The following is a 19526-nucleotide window of genomic DNA, read 5'->3' on the forward strand; positions in this document are numbered from 1 at the left end:
AGAAAACGAAGGGAAATGGAAGAAATCAGCGGGAAAGTTTAAGACACATCAAGTCAGGTGTGTGCAGCTCAGCTAAGCTGAGCTCAGTTCCCCTGTAACACTCATTGAATACAGTCATATACCTAGTTGAGGTTTTGAAAGTTCATCATTTTTTGTAAAAATGCCTTCCAGAAAATGCAAAAAAAAAAGCAGTGTTAAAAACTGAAAAGTTATTGAAACTGAAGAGAAGACAAAAAGCTGTAGCAGCGATTACTGTCTTTTTTATTCATTTAGCGATCAATTGGGCTTCTACTAATCAGATGGTATTTTGGACTATAGCATGAATTTCAGCCCCTCAAATGTGATAGCCATGTAATATTTGACCCCAGAAATTTAACCTTAAGAAAGTATTAAAAATTCAACTTTTACACGAGTATATATGGTAATTGCTGACAGTTTACTGTACCATTCTGAATGAGTAATGTCTGAATGTGAAATCATGCCAAACTCTCTGCAGCAAAATAAAGAACAAGCAACAAGATAGAAACTTGCATCATTGGTTGGGTGTAAAACTTGGCAATTTGTGGACATTTTATCCTGATTTACTTAAAAAGGGCTGAACACAATATTCTGGATCAAACATATCAGGTTGTTGGCAGTCCCAAGCTGAAATCTGTCAGAAATTAAGCAAGGTCTATGCTGTGCGAGATCTGATCAGTCCTTCTGGTTTAAATGGTTAAAACAGACCTTTCATAAGGAATACCAGAAGCTGTCAAAGAATAGACAAGTAATCAATTTTTCTACCATTTACCTGAATGTGGAGTAGTACATATTCTGTTTAGATCCATAGCAATATTCCCAGGTTTGTGCCAGTCTATATATGTACCCCCTACATTTCGCTGTTGCCCAACTTATGCTCACTCTGTCCAACAAATTGCATCAAAACAACCAAGTCACACTTGCAGCTTGTTGGTTTTATAACAATGACGGACAAACCAATTTCAGTCGATCCTCAGGCAAAAGTCAGCTCCTGTGGTGGGCGTTGCCATTACATACCTGTTTTGATTCTGGAGTTCAGTCCTGATCAATTGCTAACCAACACTTCACATAGCAAACTGGAGAGCAATTCCATGCCACAGGAGGTCAGAAAGAGGAAACAGAGCAAAGGGAGGATAGAAATTCAATGCAAAACATCTACCACAACATTACATTAAATTTAACTTTTGCCAGGTGGGGCTTACCTACCATAAGCTACAATCTTATCATTCTATAATAAAATAATAATTGGTGCGAGACAAGAAGAAATATCAAGTAAAACAGAAGAAAAATCATGTATGCGGTTTCTTAAGAACATTTCTAAAGTGTAGGTAAGTCAACTTGTGTACAAAGGATTCCATGGCACTTTCTAAAAGGTGACCTTTGTCACTTCTGGGTCTAACCAATATTTATTTCTAATCACCATCACCAAAACCAATTTCCTGACCATTTAGTACTTAGTTATTTGTGAAATGTATGGAGTGCAACTGGCTGTCATATTTACCACAAAATAACAGTTACTACACTTCAAAAATAATTTATTGGCAGAGAGTGGCTTTGGAGTATCCCAGGAAACAAAGATACTTGACTCAAATATGATGACTCATTACTGCATCAAGATAAAGTTAAACAATTGATTTGGTAGGAGGAAAATGTTGCAGAAATAAGGTCTCCAACAACCAACCTATCTTTTCTTCCCTTAAAAACTATTGCCCCATTCACTTCTCTTAATCCGTGTTGCGAGAGTCATTCCCAGATCTCGTCAGGAAATTAAGCTGTTGTTTTTTTCATGCTTATAAACAGTGCATAGCAACCAGCATAACCAACACTGATCCAAAGTATACCTCTCGATCAGTAAATGCATTAGAAAAAGGAAGAAATCAGAAAATTACAAGGCAACAGTGATGTATTTCTAAATAAAAACATTTTGTTAAAATTACCTGGAACCAGAGGATCTTCAATGCATAACATAGAGGGTCTATATCCATTGGTCATGTTCTTCATGATTTCATCTTTGGCAACATAAGAACCTCCACTTCTTATCCTAATACCAGTTTTCAAGTAATTAAAATGTCTCCCATATAGTTCAAAAAATTCTACCAGTAGAACTCCAAGGTTTACACTAGGCCTTCTAGCATCGATCCTCGGATGCAACTGTAACATCAAAAGATTCAAGCTTTAACTATGCAAAAGAAAGTTCACTAATTTCCACACATTGCTTGTTATAGTCAGAGAAAAAAAGGTTTTAACATATCCATGTGTTGAAAAGAATGTGTTTTACCTGTAGGAAACTAATAGCCATCAAAATGAGGCTGTAAGAACTAATTCCTCCAGTAAAGACTTCATTTAAATCCCTCTGAAGAAGAAATTGTTTTAAGACCAGTATTAAATAAGGCAATACTGGGTAATTCTGTGAAGAAGAAAAAAAATGCATAAATTCTCAATTTAAGATCAAAACTGCTCAAGAATAAAACTTGAAACATTAAAAGCAACTGGGTCAGAAAATACAATTGATTTATAGTGCCAAACTCAGTTCATAGTGTTGAATTGAACTTCTGGAGCAGAAAACACAAGAAAAGCATGAACTCTCAATTACAGAATGGTTGGTACCTTGGACAGTATTGCCTTACAATGGATGGTATCCAAAAAAATTGCTGGGAAAGCATTTGAAAAGAGCTTGAAGCGAATGCTAAAGTCAACCAAACAGTGAAATAATTGCATTCACTGCAACTTAACAGTGAACAGTTACAAAATGTATTGATCATCAGAGCCCAAAAAAGGCATGTGCTTCATGGACATGTTTGCACATTGCAAACATCTTCCACTTTCACCATTTCAAAACATTCCTGCAAACTATTCTAGATGATGATTACACAAAATTTTGGAGTTTTTGTTTTTCACTGTTGAAGCATGTCTGTTTTCTACAAGCAACAATGCTTATACCAAAATCAAATATTGATGCAACATTTCAGTCCAAGGATATAATAGAAAAACAAACCATACTAAAACCAAAGTAGTGTTCGGCAAGTATTTAACAATATTATTATGGTCAAGGTTCCTTGCATAGTAATTAGCTTTACGGTACTCAATGGAACTACTGGAATGAGAACTTTATGTCAATAAAATATTAGCTTTTCTCAACAAAATTCAACCCTCCAACAGTACTGAGTATTGTCAAACTCCTTTTGGATACTCAAGATAGGCTGCAATTTCCCAAGTTAAACTTTGAAAAGATCAAAACCTACATCCTCAGGCTGTGCCACAAGCTCTGCACCTTCAACAGTGACTGAATCCTTTTCTTAGGCCATTATCTCAGGTTAAACCAGCCTTGGATTCCAATTTGACTTCTGATCTCCATCATAATGATCACGCTATATGACTTTCATGCCATTGCTGAACTCTTCAAATGTACTGTAGAACTTCCATTCTCGACTATCCAAGTGATATCCTGGTTGAACCATAATTCTTTGATCAACTTGAGCTCATCCAAAACCTTATTTGTATTTTACCTCATACCAAAATCTGCACACCTACAGCCAATGTCCACTTTCCTAAATCAGTTCCCTATAACTCAATAGCTTAAATTTTAAAATTTTTGATATCCTCATTTATAAATCCCTTCATCTTCCCTGTATCGGTGCCTTCTATATTTTTTCAGCTGTACGACCTTCTGAGAAATCTGAATTCCTCCAACTCTGCCCTCTTGTAAATTTTCTCCTTTCTTAAAATCAGGATTGGGTCTGTGCCTTCAGTCATCTTGGCCCTAGTCTCTTGACTTGCTTCCCTAAACCTCTGGCTATCTTCTCTTTCTCCTTAACAACATCCTTAAAAACCCACTCTTGACGAAGATGTTCCTGACTAAATTGCAAAATTTGAGTTAAGTTCTTTAACTTAGCCAAGACCTGAAATAAGATACCTTCTAGGATTCCCAAGAAAATATGGGAGGAAACTGCTGCTATCCTAAAAAACGTTCCAGAACTATACATAGAGTACAAATGTACGATAGATTGGCACTGGCCAGTCCAGTCTCAGTTTTGATAAGGGAGACAGAGTTAATCCAAGCTAGCATAAAATCCCTGGTAGGATGTTTTTTTAAACCAATGTTTACATACCAAGTTTGAAATTATCACAATCTAGATAAGGCACATGGTTAAAAACCAGCATTGATTCATACATAACAATTACACAGAACTCTGAAAATTGGATATGGCATGCAATACATCAACATGAGAAAAAGGTTTTGATAATGTACTGTGGATTATTGATGATGATTATGGACTATAAAACTGAGTGAGTAGTAAGTGATTAAGAACTGTTTACATAAACTAAACAAAACTAATAATTAAAACAGCCTTTCTCGTGCAACTTGAAGTGGGTGGCTATGCCCCACAGGGCTTAGTTCTGTTCACATCAATAATTCAGATATTAAATCAAGAGAAGTGTTTATATTTTTTTTAAATGCTCCCAAAATAGAAAGCATAGTTAATTAGTAGGACACCGAAAGGAATGTTGCTGAGATATTAATAAAAAAAGCTAGAAATTAATAGATAAATTCAAGGCGGACAACTATAAAGTTGCAAGTTAAAAATAAAACTTGATCAATATTTTAAATAGAAGATAACATTAAAAAAGGTGAAGACAAATATAAACAGATGAGTGGACAAAAATCTGGCGAGTGGAGAACAGTATGTGAATTTGTGAAGTTGTTCACTTTGGCAGATAACTTAAAAAAGGTTAATTATATAGAGAACAGCTAACTTAAAAAAAAGGTTACTAATTAGATAGAGAACAACTGTCAAATTCTCAAATGCAGATCAAGTTAGGTGCTCTTTTAGATAGGTAATAAAAGTTTAGTATGCAGTCCCCACACATAATGGATTGCTATTCTTTATTACAAGAGGAATCGAGCAGGGGGTACTGAGAGGAAGAGGCATCACTTTGGTGCATACATTAGAGTCTGAAAGCAGTCACTGGCACTGAAAAGCAGATAGTCATGGGCCTGGTATCAAGGAGCACTTAAGCCCTAAACACGACATCGCTGTTGTGTTTCCCTCCTTCTCTAACCAAGAAAAAAAGGGGATGTACAGAAGTGTGGTACTGCAAAATTGTTTTGGTAGCAGAGAGGTTTCAGAGAGGCTCAGCAAAACGTACAGGTAAGCTCAGGTAAAGTTTCTTTTTATCTTAGCAGTTGAGAGGAGAGTCACATTTTGCTCCCACAAAATGCGGGATGTCAGGGAGACTTTCATTGTCCCTGATGACTACACGTGCAGGAAGTGTAGCCAGCTGCAGCTCCTGGGAGACCATGTTAGGGAACTGGAGCTGGATGCACTCAGGATCATAGAAATGTTGACCACTTCATAGACCAGAGTTTTAGTGAGGTGGCCATGCTTAAGGTGCAGGCAGAGAGTAACTGGGTGACCACCAGGAAAGGAAAAGGGAGTAGGCACAGTGTGCAGGAATCCCCTGTGGCCGTTCCCTTTAAAAACAATTTCACTGTATTGGAGACTGCTTGGGGGCGGGGGAGGGCATCTGTTGAGGGGAAAGCAACAGTAGCCAGGTCGGCAGTGCTACAACTGGCTTTGGGGCACAGCAGGAAAAGGTAAAGGTCAGCAGAACCTTAGTGACAGGACACTCGATAGTTAGGGGCACAGAAGGAGATTGTGTGGCTGCAAATGGAAATCCAGGATGATATGTTGCCTCCAGGTGTCTCGGAGTAGCTGCAGAACATTCTTAAGGGGGAAGATGAGCAGCCAGCAGTCATTGTGCACAAATGACAAAGGTAGAAATAGGGATGAGATCGTGCAGAGTGATTAGAGAGAGCTAGGAAAAAAGTTAAAAACCCAGGACCTTGTTGGTGATAATCTCTGGTTTACTTCCACTACCATGTGCTAGTGAGGGTAAGAACAGAAGGATATGGCAGATGAATGTGTGGCTGAAGAACTGACGCAGGGGTTAGGGGTTAGGGATGAGGGATTTGATTTTTAGATCATTGGGATCTTTTCTCGACAGAGGGACAGGTCCCATCTGAACTGGAGGGGGACCAATATTTTGGCAGTCAGGTTTGCTAATGCTACAAGGGACGGTTTAAATTAGTTTGGCGGGGGTCGGTGCCATCCTCAACAGCAGGGAGGCAAGTGCAAGGCTGGAAGGAGATACTGTAGTCAGAAATAGTAAAGTGAAGAGACAGGTCAGGCTGGAACATGACAGGGAGCAAAGAAGGCCTGTTGGATTAAAATGCATTAATTTCACTGTAAGAGGGCTGAGAGGTAAGGCCGATGAATTCAGAGCGTGGATATGTACGTGGGACTGGTATATTATAGCCATTACCTGCTAAGGTAGGGGCAGGACTGGCAGCTTAATATGCCAAGGTGCACGAGCTTTAGGCGAGATGGAGGTGGTGGAAAGAAGGAAGGGAGGAGGAAAAATGGCAGGAGTTTGTGGGTAAAATTGAGGACACTGTGCAGAGGTTCATCCTGAAGAAGAGAAAGATTATCCGGGGAGGGATTAGACAGCCATGGCTGACAAAAGGAAGTCATGAAATCTATCAAAGAAAAAGAGAGATCCTATAAAGTGGCCAAGAGCACTGGGAAATCAGAAGATTGGGAAGGCTACAAAAACCGAGGATAACAAAGAGAGAAATAAGGAAGGAGAGGATCAAATATGAAGGTAGGCTAGCCAGTAATATTAGAAATGATAGTAAAAGTTTCTTTCAATACATAAGAAACAAACGACAGGCAAGAGTAGACATTGGGCCACTTTAAACTGACGCTGGAAGGCAAGTGATGGGAGAGAAGGAAATAGCAGGAGAACTTAATAAGTACTTTGCATCAGTCTTCACAGTGGAAGACATGAGTAATATCCCAACAATTAAAGGGAGTCAGGGGGCTGAGTTGAGTATGGTTGCCATTACAAAAGATAAAGTGCTAGAAAAGCTAAAAGGTCTTAAAATTGATAAATCTCCTGGCCCCGATGAGCTACATCCTAGAGTTCTGAGGGAGGTGGCTGAGGAAATAGCGGAGGTGTTGGTTGAGATCTTTCAAAAGTCACTAGAGTCAGGGAAAGTCCCCGATGATTGGAAGATCGCTGTTGTAACCCCCCCGTTCAAGAAAGGATCAAAACAAAAGATGGAAAATTATAGGCCAATTAGCCTAACCTCGGTTGTTGGTAAAATTCTAGAATCCATCGTTAAGGATGAGGTTTCTAAATTCTTGGAAGAGCAGGGTCGGATTAGAACAAGTCAACATGGATTTAGTAAGGGGAGGTCGTGCCTGACAAACCTGTTGGAGTTCTTTGAAGAGGTGACAAGTAGGTTAGACCGGGGAAACCCAGTGGATGTGGTCTACCTACACTTCCAAAAGGGCTTTGATAAGGTGCCACATGGGAGGCTGCTGAACAAGGTGAGGGCCCATGGTGTTTGAGGTGAGCTACTGGTATGGATTGAGGATTGGCTGTCTGACACAAGGCAGAGAGTTGGGATAAAAGGTTCTTTTTCGGAATGGCAGCCGGTGACAAGCGGTATCCCGCAGGGTTCAGTGTTGGGGCCGCAGCTGTTCACATTATATATTAATGATCTGGACGAAGGGACTGGGGGCATTCTAGCGAAGTTTGCCGATGATACGAAGTTAGGTGGACAGGCAGGTAGTACTGAGGAAGTGGGGAGGCTGCAGAAGGATCTAGACAGTTTGGAAGAGTGGTCCAGGAAATGGCTGATGGAATTCAATGTGAGCAAATGCGAAGTCTTGCACTTTGGAAAAAAGAATACAAGCATGGACTACTTTCTAAACGGTGAGAAAATTCATAAAGCCAAAAAGTACAGAGGGATCTGGGAGTGCTAGTTGACGATTCTCTAAAGGTAAACATGCAGGTTGAGTCCGTGATTAAGAAAGCGAATGCAATGTTGTCACTTATCTCAAGAGGATTGGAACATAAAAGCACCGTTGTGCCGCTGAGACTTTATAAAGCTCTGGTTAGGCCCCATTTGGAGTACGGTGTCCAGTTTTAGTCCCCACACCTCAGGAAGGACATACTGGCACTGGAACGTGTCCAGCGGAGATTCACACGGATGATCCCTGGAATGGTAGGTCTAACATATGAGGAACGGCTGAGGATCCTGGGATTGTATTCATTGGAGTTTAGAAGATTAAGGGGAGATCTAATAGAAACTTACAAGATAATACATGGCTTGGAGAGGGTGGATGCTAGGAAATTGTTTCCGTTAGGCGAGGAGACTAGGACCCGTGGACACAGCCTTAGAATTGGAGGGGGTAAATTCAGAACAGAAATGTGGAGACATTTCTTCAGCCAGAGAGTGGTGGACCTGTGGAATTCATTGCTGCAGAGTGCAGTGGAGGCCGGGATGCTAAATGTCTTCAAGGCAGAAATTGATAAATTCTTGATGTCACAAGGAATTAAGGGCTACAGGGAGAATGCGGGTAAGTGGAGTTGAAATGCCCATCAGCCATGATTGAATGGCGGAGTGGACTCGATGGGCCGAATGGCCTTACGTCCGCTCCCATGTCTTATGGAATTGTATTTTTGATTAAGACGAGTATCACAGCAGTAGTCAGAGATGAAATAACTGAAGAATCATCCAGTGAGGCTTTGTAGGTGGAGCTACGAAATAACAAAGTAGTGGTGACATTATTGGGGTTGTACTATAACTCCCAAATAGTCAATGGGAATTAGAGGAACAAGTATACAGGGAGAATGGGGGAGACTTTCAGCAGCATTAGGGTTGTCATAGTAGGGGACTTTATTTTCCTAACAGAGACTGAGACTTCCATAGCGCGAAGGGCTTAGATGGGCGGAATTTGTTAAGTGCAATCAGGAAAGTTTCCTCAAGCAGTACATAGAGGGTCCTAATCAGGAAGGGGCAAAACTTGACCTACTCTTGGGAAATAGGGCAGGACAGATGACTGAGGTGACAATGGGGGAGCATGTTGGGACCAGTGACCATGGTTCTATTAACTTTAAAATAATTAAATGGAGTGGGAAAGAAACTGGTCTACACATTCAAGTTCTAAATTGGGACAAAATGAATTTTAAGGGAATTAGACAAGCGTTTGCAGAGGCTGATTGGAGTACTTTGTTTTCAGACAAAGGGACAACTGGCAAGTGGGAGGCCTTTAAATGTGATATAGATGGAGTTCATGGTCTGTATGTTCCTATGAGGGTGAAAGGCAAGGTTGACAGTACTAGGGGACCCTGGATGACAAGAGGTATTGAGGTTAACATCTGTGGTGGGTAAGGTACTTGAGAAGATTCTGAGAGATAAGATCTATTTGCATTTGGAAAGAAAGGGTTTGATTAGGATTAGCCAGCATGGCTTTGTGCGTAGGAGATCATGCCTCACAGATTTGTTACAGCTCTTTGATGAAGTGACCAAGGCGGTTAACAAGGGCAGGGAATAAGGCCTTTGATAATGTTCCACATGGTAGGTTGCTCTGGAATGTTAGGAATCCAAGGGGAGCTGGCAAATTGGGTACACAATTGGCTTGATGATGGGAAACAGAGGATAATAGTGAAAGGATGCTTGTCTGACAGGAGGCCTGTGACTAGTGGAGTGGCTCAGGAGTCAGTACTAGGGCTATTGCTGTTTATTATCTGTATCAATGATTTGGATGAGAATGTACAATGCATGAATAGTATGTTTGCAGATGACTCTAAAGTAGGTGGTATCATGGACATGAGGAATTTTATCAGAATTGGCAACAGAACCTTGATCAGTTGGGGAAGTGGGCAGAGAAATGGCAAATAGAGTTCAATATAGATAAGTGCGACGTCTTGCATTTTGGAAAGTCAAATCAAGGTAGGAGTTTAATGGTGAATGGTAGCATCTTAAGGAGTGGAAATAGAGGGGTCTTGAAGTTCAGGTGCACAGTTCTCTGAAAGTGAAGTCACAGTTGGACAGGGCAGTGAAGGCGGCTTTTGGCACACTGGCCTTCATCAGTCAGGTCACTGAGTGCAGAAGTTGGAAGTTACGTTGCAGTTGTACAGGACGTTAGTGAGGCCACACTTGCCGAGTATTGTGTTCAATCTTTATCATCTTGCTATAGGGAGGATGTTATTAAACTGGAAAGAGTGCAGAAGAAATTTACAAGGATGTTGTCAGAACTCAACAGTATGAGTTATAAGGAGAGGGTGGACAAGCTGGGACTTTTTTTTTAAAAAGAGCTTAGGACACTGAGGGGGGATCTTATCGAGGTGTATAAGATCATGAGAGACATGATTAGGGAAAGCGCACTCAGTCTTTTTCCCAGGGTTGGGGAATCGAAGACTAGAGTGCATCAATTTAAGGTTAGAGGGGAAAGAATAAAAGGAAACCTGAGAGGTAACATTTTTCTTTAACACAGAGGATGGTATGCAGATGGAATAAGCTACCAGCAGGAGATGGTTGAGGTGGGTACATTAACATTTAAAAGGCATTTGGACAAATACATGGATAAGGAAAGGTTTAGAAGGATATGGGCCAAGTGCAGGGAAATGGGGCTCGCGTGGACAGACATTTTGGTCAGCATGAACCAGTATGGGCCGATGGGCCTGTCTCCGTGCTATATGACTCTGACTCAAAAAGAGAGAATGCCATGTTACAGTTAGGCAGAACATGGGTGACATCGCATCTTCAATTTTCCAGTTTTTGTCTCATTCTTCAAATGATCTGAATTCATTGAGGCAATCCACAGGAGGTTTAATCGATTTATACCACAAATCAGTTGGCTGTCTTTTGATGACAGGCTGGATATAGTGGGCTTGCTCCTAGTGGGGTGACTTGATTCAAGTGCATGAAATCCTGAAAGATCTTGACGACATGCGTGTTTTTTCGTGGATTTGTCTAGAACGAGGCAGCATTGTTTGCAAATTAGAAGCTGCCTTTCAGGGCAGAGAGAAGGAGAAATTATTTCTCAAAGGGTTGTGCAACTTTAGATCTTGGCCACAAAGTGTTGATGGCAGCAACATTGAAAATTTTTAATACACAAGTAAATAGATTCTTGTTAGCCAGGTGAATCAAAGCTTATTGGAGGTCGATAGGAAAGTGGAATTTGAAATACAAATACATCAGCCACGATCTTATTAAATGGCTGAACAGACTCAAGGGGCGGAATAGTTTACTACTTCTCCTATTTCATATGTTCGTCTGCGCTATGAAATATCAAAAAGAGATTTGAAGGAAAACGGTTCATATGTCCTTAAAACACAATACCTGAGAAATAAATGTTAAAGATAACAAAATCCAAGTTTTAACAACATATATAGAACATTAAAAAATACAGTGCAATATTTGTTTCATATTACAGAAATAATATTGATGATTTTCAGATAGCATAACCTACAGTCATTTGGATGTTGTTGGTGGGAGACGAAATACAAAGGGATAGGAAAACAAATAGTTTTTGCAGGAGTGCATGAAACTTGTTTAAAATTATGAAAAGGTTGAAAAGGTAGAAAAGGAATCAGCAATAATGGGTCCAAGAACTAGTCACCAAAGATTTAATATTAAATTCAAGAGAGCTGTAATACCAAAGGAATAGAAATAACAATGGCCTGTGGAACTTAGTTCAAAGGTTAGTGGCTCATGCAAAACAAAGTCATGACTTGACTAGATAAGTGAGTGGTGAAGGGATAGGGAAACAAATAGGCAAGCACGAACAGAATTATGGAATTAAATGGTAGGGAAATACTGATGGGCCCACGAGTTAAAGGCCTTTTTTCACATTAATTCTCAATTCTGTGTATTGTCATATTAATTGTATTGGATTATGAATAAACAAGTGGTCAGTACTGGCTAATTAATCTTGAGCACATTTAAGGGGGCTTACAGTGCAGTGAGTTAGAAGTTCTGAGTTCAAGTCCCATCAGCTCCAGACATGTTCTGTGCCCAAATACATGGATTAAAAATTTTCACCAGTTTTAAAGAGATTGCTGGGAAAACCAGGTTGACTGGTTAATAGGTGGGAAGGAAATTACAAATATGCAAAACTGTAATCTGTTAAGGACCTATCAAGAAAAGGATTTATGCCTAGGTTCATGATTCACCATCTGTCTCAAACAAAAGTAGGTGATATCATGCCCTAGTTATTTTGAGACTCCTGGGGAAATCTGATTTCATTCAATGCACACTTATGTTAAACTTTTAACCAACGTACAATGCGATTGCACTTGCATTACATCTCTGGTCAAATTCAAACAAAGACTCAAACTGTTCTGCTATACTATTGTATTCAATTGATCCGTTTTGTAATCAGAAAATCTCCAAGTCTGTATTGATGCTGCTTATTTGTCACTCTCACAAATGGAACACAAACAGATTTTTTGCAGATAACAGAAAAAGTGAGGATTGTAGATGTTGAAGATCGGAGTCGAAAAGTGTGGCGCTGGATCCCAAGAGTTGGAGAGTTAATATTTTGGGAGTAAGTCCTTCATCAGGAATGATGCAGGGCTACAATTAACCTCAAGTTTGACATGCAAACTCATTCAGGTACTGATCTATGTTTCTAAATCAGCTTTTTTTGTCACTACGTCTTGGGCATTTTCTAATCCACCTGCTCAGAGATGTCCTTATACAACGCTGGAGGAAATGGGACTTGAACCTGGGTCACCTAGTAGAAATACCATCACTGTGCCACAAAAATTCTATAATCACTTTTTTTTTATCATGGATAGTAGAGGGTTTTAGTTTGAATCTCAGTTCTTTTTTGTTACCAAACAAAAGTCCTTATGGAAATCCAAATTTTTAAATTCACTTCAAGGAGCTCTTTAATCCAAAGTTTTTAAACAGTCAAGGATATTCAGTGTTTATACAGGAGCACAGAAACTGCTCGATCAAAGAAACGAAGATTCATTTAGTTTATCTTCCTGGTTATTGCATGAAATAAACAGCCAAGTTCCTGGTAGTGAGGCTGGCCCTAATGCAACGAGGGGTACGTCGGCTTCCAAGAAATCAAATGGGGGACATGCTAAATTAATATTTTGCATCAGTATTTACTGTGGAAAAGGATATGAAAGATATATAATGTAGAGAAATAGATGGTGACATCTTGTAAAATGTCCAGATGACAGAGGAGGAAGTGCTGGATGTCTTGAAATGGGTAAAGGTGGATAAATTCCCAGGTCCTGATCAGGTGTACCCGAGAACTCTGTGGGAAGATAGAGAAGTGATTTCTGGGCCTCTTGCTGAGATATTTGTTCCATCGATAGTCACAGGTGAGGCGCCAGAAGACCGGAGGTTGGAAAACGTGGTGCCACTGTTTAAGGGTGGTAAGGACAAGTCAGGGAACTAAAGACCAGTGAGCCTGACGTCGGTGGTGGGCAAGTTGTTGGAGGGAATCTTGAGGGACAGGATGTACATTTATTTGGAAAGGCAAGGACTGATTAGGGATAGTCAACATGGCTTTGTGCGTGGGAAATCATGTCTCACAAACTTGATTGAGTTTTTTGAAGAAGTAACAAAGTGGATTGATGAGGGCAGAGCAGTAGATGTGATCTATGTGGACTTCAGTAAGGCGTTCGATTAGGTTCCCCATGGGACACTGATTAGCAAGGTTAGATCTCATGGAATACAGGGAGAACAAACCATTTAGGTACAGAACTGGCTCAAATGTAGAAAACAGAGGGTGGTGGTGGAGGGTTGTTTTTCAGACTGGAGGCCTGTGACCAGTGGAGTGCCACAACGATGGGTGCTAGGTCATTTACATAAACGATTTGGATGTGAGCATAAGAGGTACAGTTAGTAAGTTTGCAGATGACACCAAAATTGGAGGTGCAGTGGACAGCAAAGAGAGTTACCTCAGAATACAACAGAATCTCAACCAGATGGGCCAATGGGCTGAGAAGTGGCAGATGGAGTTTAATTCAGATAATTGCGAGGTGCTGCATTTTGGGAAAGTAAATCTTAGGAGGACTTATACACTTAATGGTAAGGTCCCTTGGGAGTGCTGCTGAAAAAAAGAGACCTTGGAGTGCAGGTTCATAGCTCCTTGAACGTGGAGTCGCAGGTAGATAGGATAATGAAGGCGGCGTTTGGTATGCTTTCCTTTATTAGTCAGAGTATTGAGTACAGGAGTTGGGAGGTCATGTTGCGGCTGTACAGGACATTGGTTAGGCCACTGTTGGAATATTGCGTGCAATTCTGGTCTCCTTCCTATCGGAAAGATGTTGTGAAACTTGAAAGGGTTCAGAAAAGATTTACAAGGATATTGACAGGGTTGGAGGATTTGAGCTATAGGGAGAGGCTGAATAGGCTGGGACTGTTTTCCCTGGAGCGTCGGAAGCCGAGGGATGACCTTACAGAGGTTTACAAAATTATGAGGGGCATGGATAGGGTAAAATAGGCAAAGTCTTTTCCCTGAGGTCAGGGAGTCCAGAACTAGAGGGCATAGGTTTAGGGTGAGAGGGGGAAGATATAAAAGAGACCTAAGGGGCAACATTTTCACACAGAGGGTGGTACGTGTATGGAATGAGCTGCCAGAGGAAGTGGTGGAGGCTAGTACAATTGCAACATTTAAAAGGCATTTGGATGGGTATATGAATAGGAAGGGTTTGGAGGGATATGGGCAGGGTGCTGGCAGGTGGGACTAGATTGGGTTGGGATATCTGGTCGGCATGGACGGGTTGGACTGAAGGGTGTGTTTCCATGCTGTATATTTCTATGACTCTAATAATCAGTTACTGTTATTAGTTAACAACTTAACCCACTTATCTGCAACAGACCCACACATGAGATGAGAAAGCTTTGCAAATTGTGGGCCCAAAGTCAATTGCTCCTTCAATCATAACACATTTCCCATATATCATTGTTCAAATATTCGTACTCTGTATTCCAACCTATAAGGATGAATTGATATAACCAACTACAGTCATCACTCGAGAAATATGTTAAATCGATGAACTATTCATTGCATTGGGGCCCACTATGTTAGTTTTGAATTAATCATATTAGGATAAAGTAAAATAACTTGCTGTGGCCTGCATGCTTTATTCTTAAAGTCTTCCAAGAAGAATTTTCTGAGCTCGGAACATTCCCTAAATCCCCAGTGCAAAAATATCTATGTTTAGCTGCCAGGTTTCTGGAAATGAATGCAAGCACAGCCCCAATATTCTTAAATTTCCATTTACTTGCGTAACATTTCTACTGTTTCTCTTCAACTTTGGAATTGGGATTAAGCTTTAGTTTTGCACTATACACTTGAAGATTTGCTCTTTTGTTCATCCAAATATTCTCTTCTTTCTACAACATTGACTTCCCACCTAATCTCTTCCTCTCTATTCATCTACTCTCAATCTCCCAGAACAGTAGAAAGAATAATTTGCCACAGCTTTAATCAGAAGATTTCCATCCTGGACAAAAATTGAAAGTTAACTTCTGCAATTTAAATACATTTCAATAGAACAGGACAAAGGGATCAACTAAGAATATGGACAAATCCAGAAAATTATTGAATCCTAGGATAGCAAGGGGACGGCATGGTGGCTCAGTGGTTAGCACTGCTGCCTCACAGCACCAGGGTCCCAGGTTCGATTCCAGCCTTGGGTGACTGTGGAGTTTGCACATTCTCCGTGTTTGCATGGGTTTCCTCTGGGTGCTCCCGTTTCCTCCCACAGTCCAAAGATGTGCAGATCAAGTGAATTGGCTGTGCTAAATTGCCCATTGTGTTTAGATGCATTAGTCAGAGGGAAATGGGTTTGGGTGGGTTACTGTTCGGAGGGTTGGTGTGGACTGGTTGGGCCGAGGGAGGCTTGATTACACTCTCTCACCTTGGTCACTAATTCTGATGCTGTCAACACATTACGATAGAGCTTCAGATCAATGCCAAGATGTGGTACATGAAACAGACTCCGCTATAACTATTAGATCGCAAGCACCAACAGCTATATTTGAAGTTTATGATTAGAGTGATTAGGATTATTAACCGGATTCTAACAGGCCTTATTTACAGTTGTGCTCTCAAGTTATTGTAAACCACAATTACAATTTACCCAAGTTATTATACTCTCATATTTTATAAAGAAAACAACACAACACAACTATTCAACTAAAACGTGCATTCAGGGACTACAGTGTGGGTAGCATGCTGGACAAATAAAATGACTGATTTATCTGGAGTTAAACCCCAGTCATATGAAGTAGAGATATAGAAGACTAATAGAATATTTAATGATAAGAATAACTCTGCTTTGACAGTTTACCTACCAGGTGGTTAATGTTGGCTTTTCATTGAAGGTTGTAGAAAAATAGCCAAACTGTAGGTTGCCACAATTTGCTAGTAGAAACAGAGCCTCAAAAATCAAGGCCTTCCAGGAACATATTGTTAAGATCGAGTAGACCCAAGTGGAGAAACTAAGAAAATGTCTCCCCTTGGAAGATTTGGGTTCCTTTACATGAAGTACTCTGACAAAAAAAAACATGCTAAGCTAGATAAGCACTTGTCACCTGCCCTGACTGGGATATTATAAATGAAGGGAATAACATTGAGAGAGAGCGCAAGAGCTGATGATGGTTTAATCCAAGGGTCACCACGTCTCAGGAAATGGGCATAGGCTGAGAAGTAGAGTTCCTCATGGTAAGCTCAGCCAATGAGATTTACTGGCTGAAAGAATATTACTTGGAAATAAATTATGCTTTCTGATCCACAACACAAGACTGGATATTCACTTCATTCACATTCCCAGTTTGAATACTTTTGCATAAGTTTTATTATAAAGCTTGAATTTTACTCATCACTGGGACCATCATTATTTTTCTTTTGCATTTCTCACTTTTGGTTTACAACTGAGTTGCATGTTGAGAAATGAACTTTGAACAGCAGTTTGTTTTAAACAAAAAAGACTGACGTTGACTGTTGGGGACTGGTGTGGAAAGATAAAGCAAGTACTGCTATGAGAAAATTGTAGACAGACCGGCATAGACATATTATGTGCAGGGACTGTCAGCTAATTGAATGTTGAATTGGTCAATCAAGGGAATTGGTTTTGACTGGGTTTTTGGGCAGGAGGCAGTGTTGCTTTGGAACCCCTTCAAATGGTTTCTTGTTTTTTGATTTTGCTTTCTAGTTATTCTCCAATTAACAACTTGCTCAAAAGTCCTGGGAGAACAACCCCAGACTATAAGAAATAATGAAAAGTTCCGGAGGTCTCCAGAAGCTATTTGTATTGACCAGTGACTTTGGAGTTTAACAAGATATAATCCTATGATACAAACCATGTGATATCATTAAAGGTTTAATATTCAAACTGAAATGGTTATTGAGCTAGCAACGCAAGAGTCTTATTTTTTGTAATTTCTCTCTTTACTACGTCCGTCTGTTGATTTGAGAGTCGTGGTTGGGGATCAAAGAAGATGGGGTTTGGTTTATTTAGATTGTCTTGTATTTCTTCATTTTTGGATAAAATAACATTGTTAATTTTGTGTTTGAGTTATAAATTTGGTGTCCAAGATTGGTTATTTGTAAAGTTTGGTTAGAAGTAATTGAACAATATTTCAACTTCAGTGTGTTGTGAATTCAGTGTTAGTAAATCTGATTTGGGTGTGGCTTGCTATCTGTAATGTAATATTACATAGAGGTAGGATGCGAAACAAAATACTTATCGCTGCAAGAAGTCATCACATGAAGAATTATGTAATTTCAATCACCAATTGTTATAAGTGATCAACATTTCATATTTTAGTTACTGGAATAATTGAAACACAAAATGTTCAATGCATAATCATTCTAGACATGAGCCACAACACACTAGAACACGTAGCACCAGCTGCACTGGAACTAAAACCTCAAACAAAACACTTCAAATGTATTCATTCAATTGACAACCTAAATTTCTTACCAATTCAAATAATTAGATGAGAACCACTGTTCTTGATATGTATGTATAATAAAATGTGTAAAATATACTCTCATATTTACCTTAACAAAGTCTTTGATAAATTGAGCTGCCTTCACACCAGTTTCAACATTAAAACTGATGTCTACTTTGACTTCTGTCTCCTGGTCAGTCAGTTTTATAATTGGTACCTATAAAGTTGAGAAATTTTGAATCAAGTATCACACTCAAGTAAAAGTTCTAAAAAGATTAGACATTCTCCTGAGTGACCTACTGTAGCTTTGTCAAGTACTTTAATAGAATGTGGCTCAGCAATATTCCGTCTTCGTAGTGCTTGCTCTAATAACTGTAAAGGTGGGTTCTTCCATTTCCCAAAAACTACCAAGTCTATATCACTGTAAAACAAAAGAAAGAAATAATTAGCATTATTCCCAAAGGGCATAAATTAAAAATAGTTTTGTTAAGACTACCCAGTTGGAAACTACCAGTTCAGAATTGGATGCAGTTTTTTTTGTCTGATCAATAAAAATAAACTATTTGTAGACATCAGCCTAAATTTAACCTATTTTATTCAAGTCACTGAAATTAAAACTTGCGAACAAATATGGTCTTGCATTACCTTCTGTGGCTCCCAACCATGATCAAATGGATCTTTTGCAAGATTAGATCAACGTGAGAGCTAGAAAAGCGGCAGAAGTCCACAAAGAACTCATGAGAACAGTAGAGGATTTCTTATTTGGAGCTAGAGATGCATATACAATGTTGGAACAATCTGAAGAGGAAAAAAAGTGTGCATCATCCAGATGCCCCTTATGAAAAACATCACAGGAAGCTCCCTCGTTAGGTGATTTTCAAGAAGATTTGTAGTTCAGGTTGAGGTTCTGGATGCAGGTTTGCTTGCTGAGCTGGAAGGTTTCTTGTCAAACATTTCGTCACCATACTAGGCAACATCATCAGTGAGCCTCCAGTGAAGCACTGGTGATATGTCCTGCTTTTTATTTATGTGTTTAGGTTTCTTTGGGTGGGTGAGTCATTTCCGGTTCTTTTTCTCAGCGGATGATAGGTTGGGTCCAAGTCAATATGTTTGTTGATAGATTCTGGTTGGAATGCCACGCTTCAAAAGGAATTCTTCTGCGTGTCCCTGTTTGGCTTGTCCTAGGATGGATGTGTCATCCCAGTCAAAGTGATGCCCTTCGTTGTCTGTATGTAAGGATACTGGTGATAGTGGGTCACGGTGTTTTGTGGCTAGTTCACGTTCATGTACCCTGGTGCCTAGTTTTCTGCCAGTTTGTCCAGACTGTAACAAACACTACATTGGACAAATAGGCAGAAAACTAGACACCAGGATACATTAACATGAACTAGCCACAAAAAGACATGACCCACTCTCACAAGTATCCTACATACAGACAAAGAAGGACAACACTTTGACTGGAACAACACATCCATCCTAGGACAAGCCAAACAGAGACATGCACAAGAATTCGTTGCAGCATGGCATTCCAACCGGAACTCTATCAACAAACAAATCAATTTGGACTCCATCTACCAACCTCACCTAAACACAAATAGAAGGCAGGATATACCACCAGCGCCTGACCGGAGGCTCACTGATGTTACTTAGCATAGTGACAAAACATCTGACAACAAACCTTCCAACTCATGAGCAAACTTAAATCCAGAAGCTCCCTCATCTT

At 39.9% G+C, this 19526-nt stretch overlaps 1 protein-coding gene across 4 annotated transcripts in view; it reads right to left on the reverse strand.

Annotated features, from left to right (window-relative positions):
- Positions 1–19526, reverse strand: part of tent4a (terminal nucleotidyltransferase 4A) — a 93970-nt gene that overhangs the window by 20613 nt on the left and 53831 nt on the right. For all 4 annotated transcript variants that reach the window (XM_072575146.1, XM_072575143.1, XM_072575142.1 and 1 more), the window contains exons 4-7: positions 18104–18224; positions 17913–18020; positions 2297–2425; positions 1956–2169 (exon numbers count right to left, since the gene is read on the reverse strand). In XM_072575146.1, coding sequence (XP_072431247.1) covers positions 1956–2169; positions 2297–2425; positions 17913–18020; positions 18104–18224 — 572 coding nt within the window. The remainder of the gene's footprint in view (positions 1–1955; positions 2170–2296; positions 2426–17912; positions 18021–18103; positions 18225–19526) is intronic.

The sequence above is a fragment of the Chiloscyllium punctatum genome, chromosome 8 (assembly GCF_047496795.1).
Source record: "Chiloscyllium punctatum isolate Juve2018m chromosome 8, sChiPun1.3, whole genome shotgun sequence".
In the NCBI taxonomy this organism is placed as follows: Eukaryota; Metazoa; Chordata; class Chondrichthyes; order Orectolobiformes; family Hemiscylliidae; genus Chiloscyllium; species Chiloscyllium punctatum.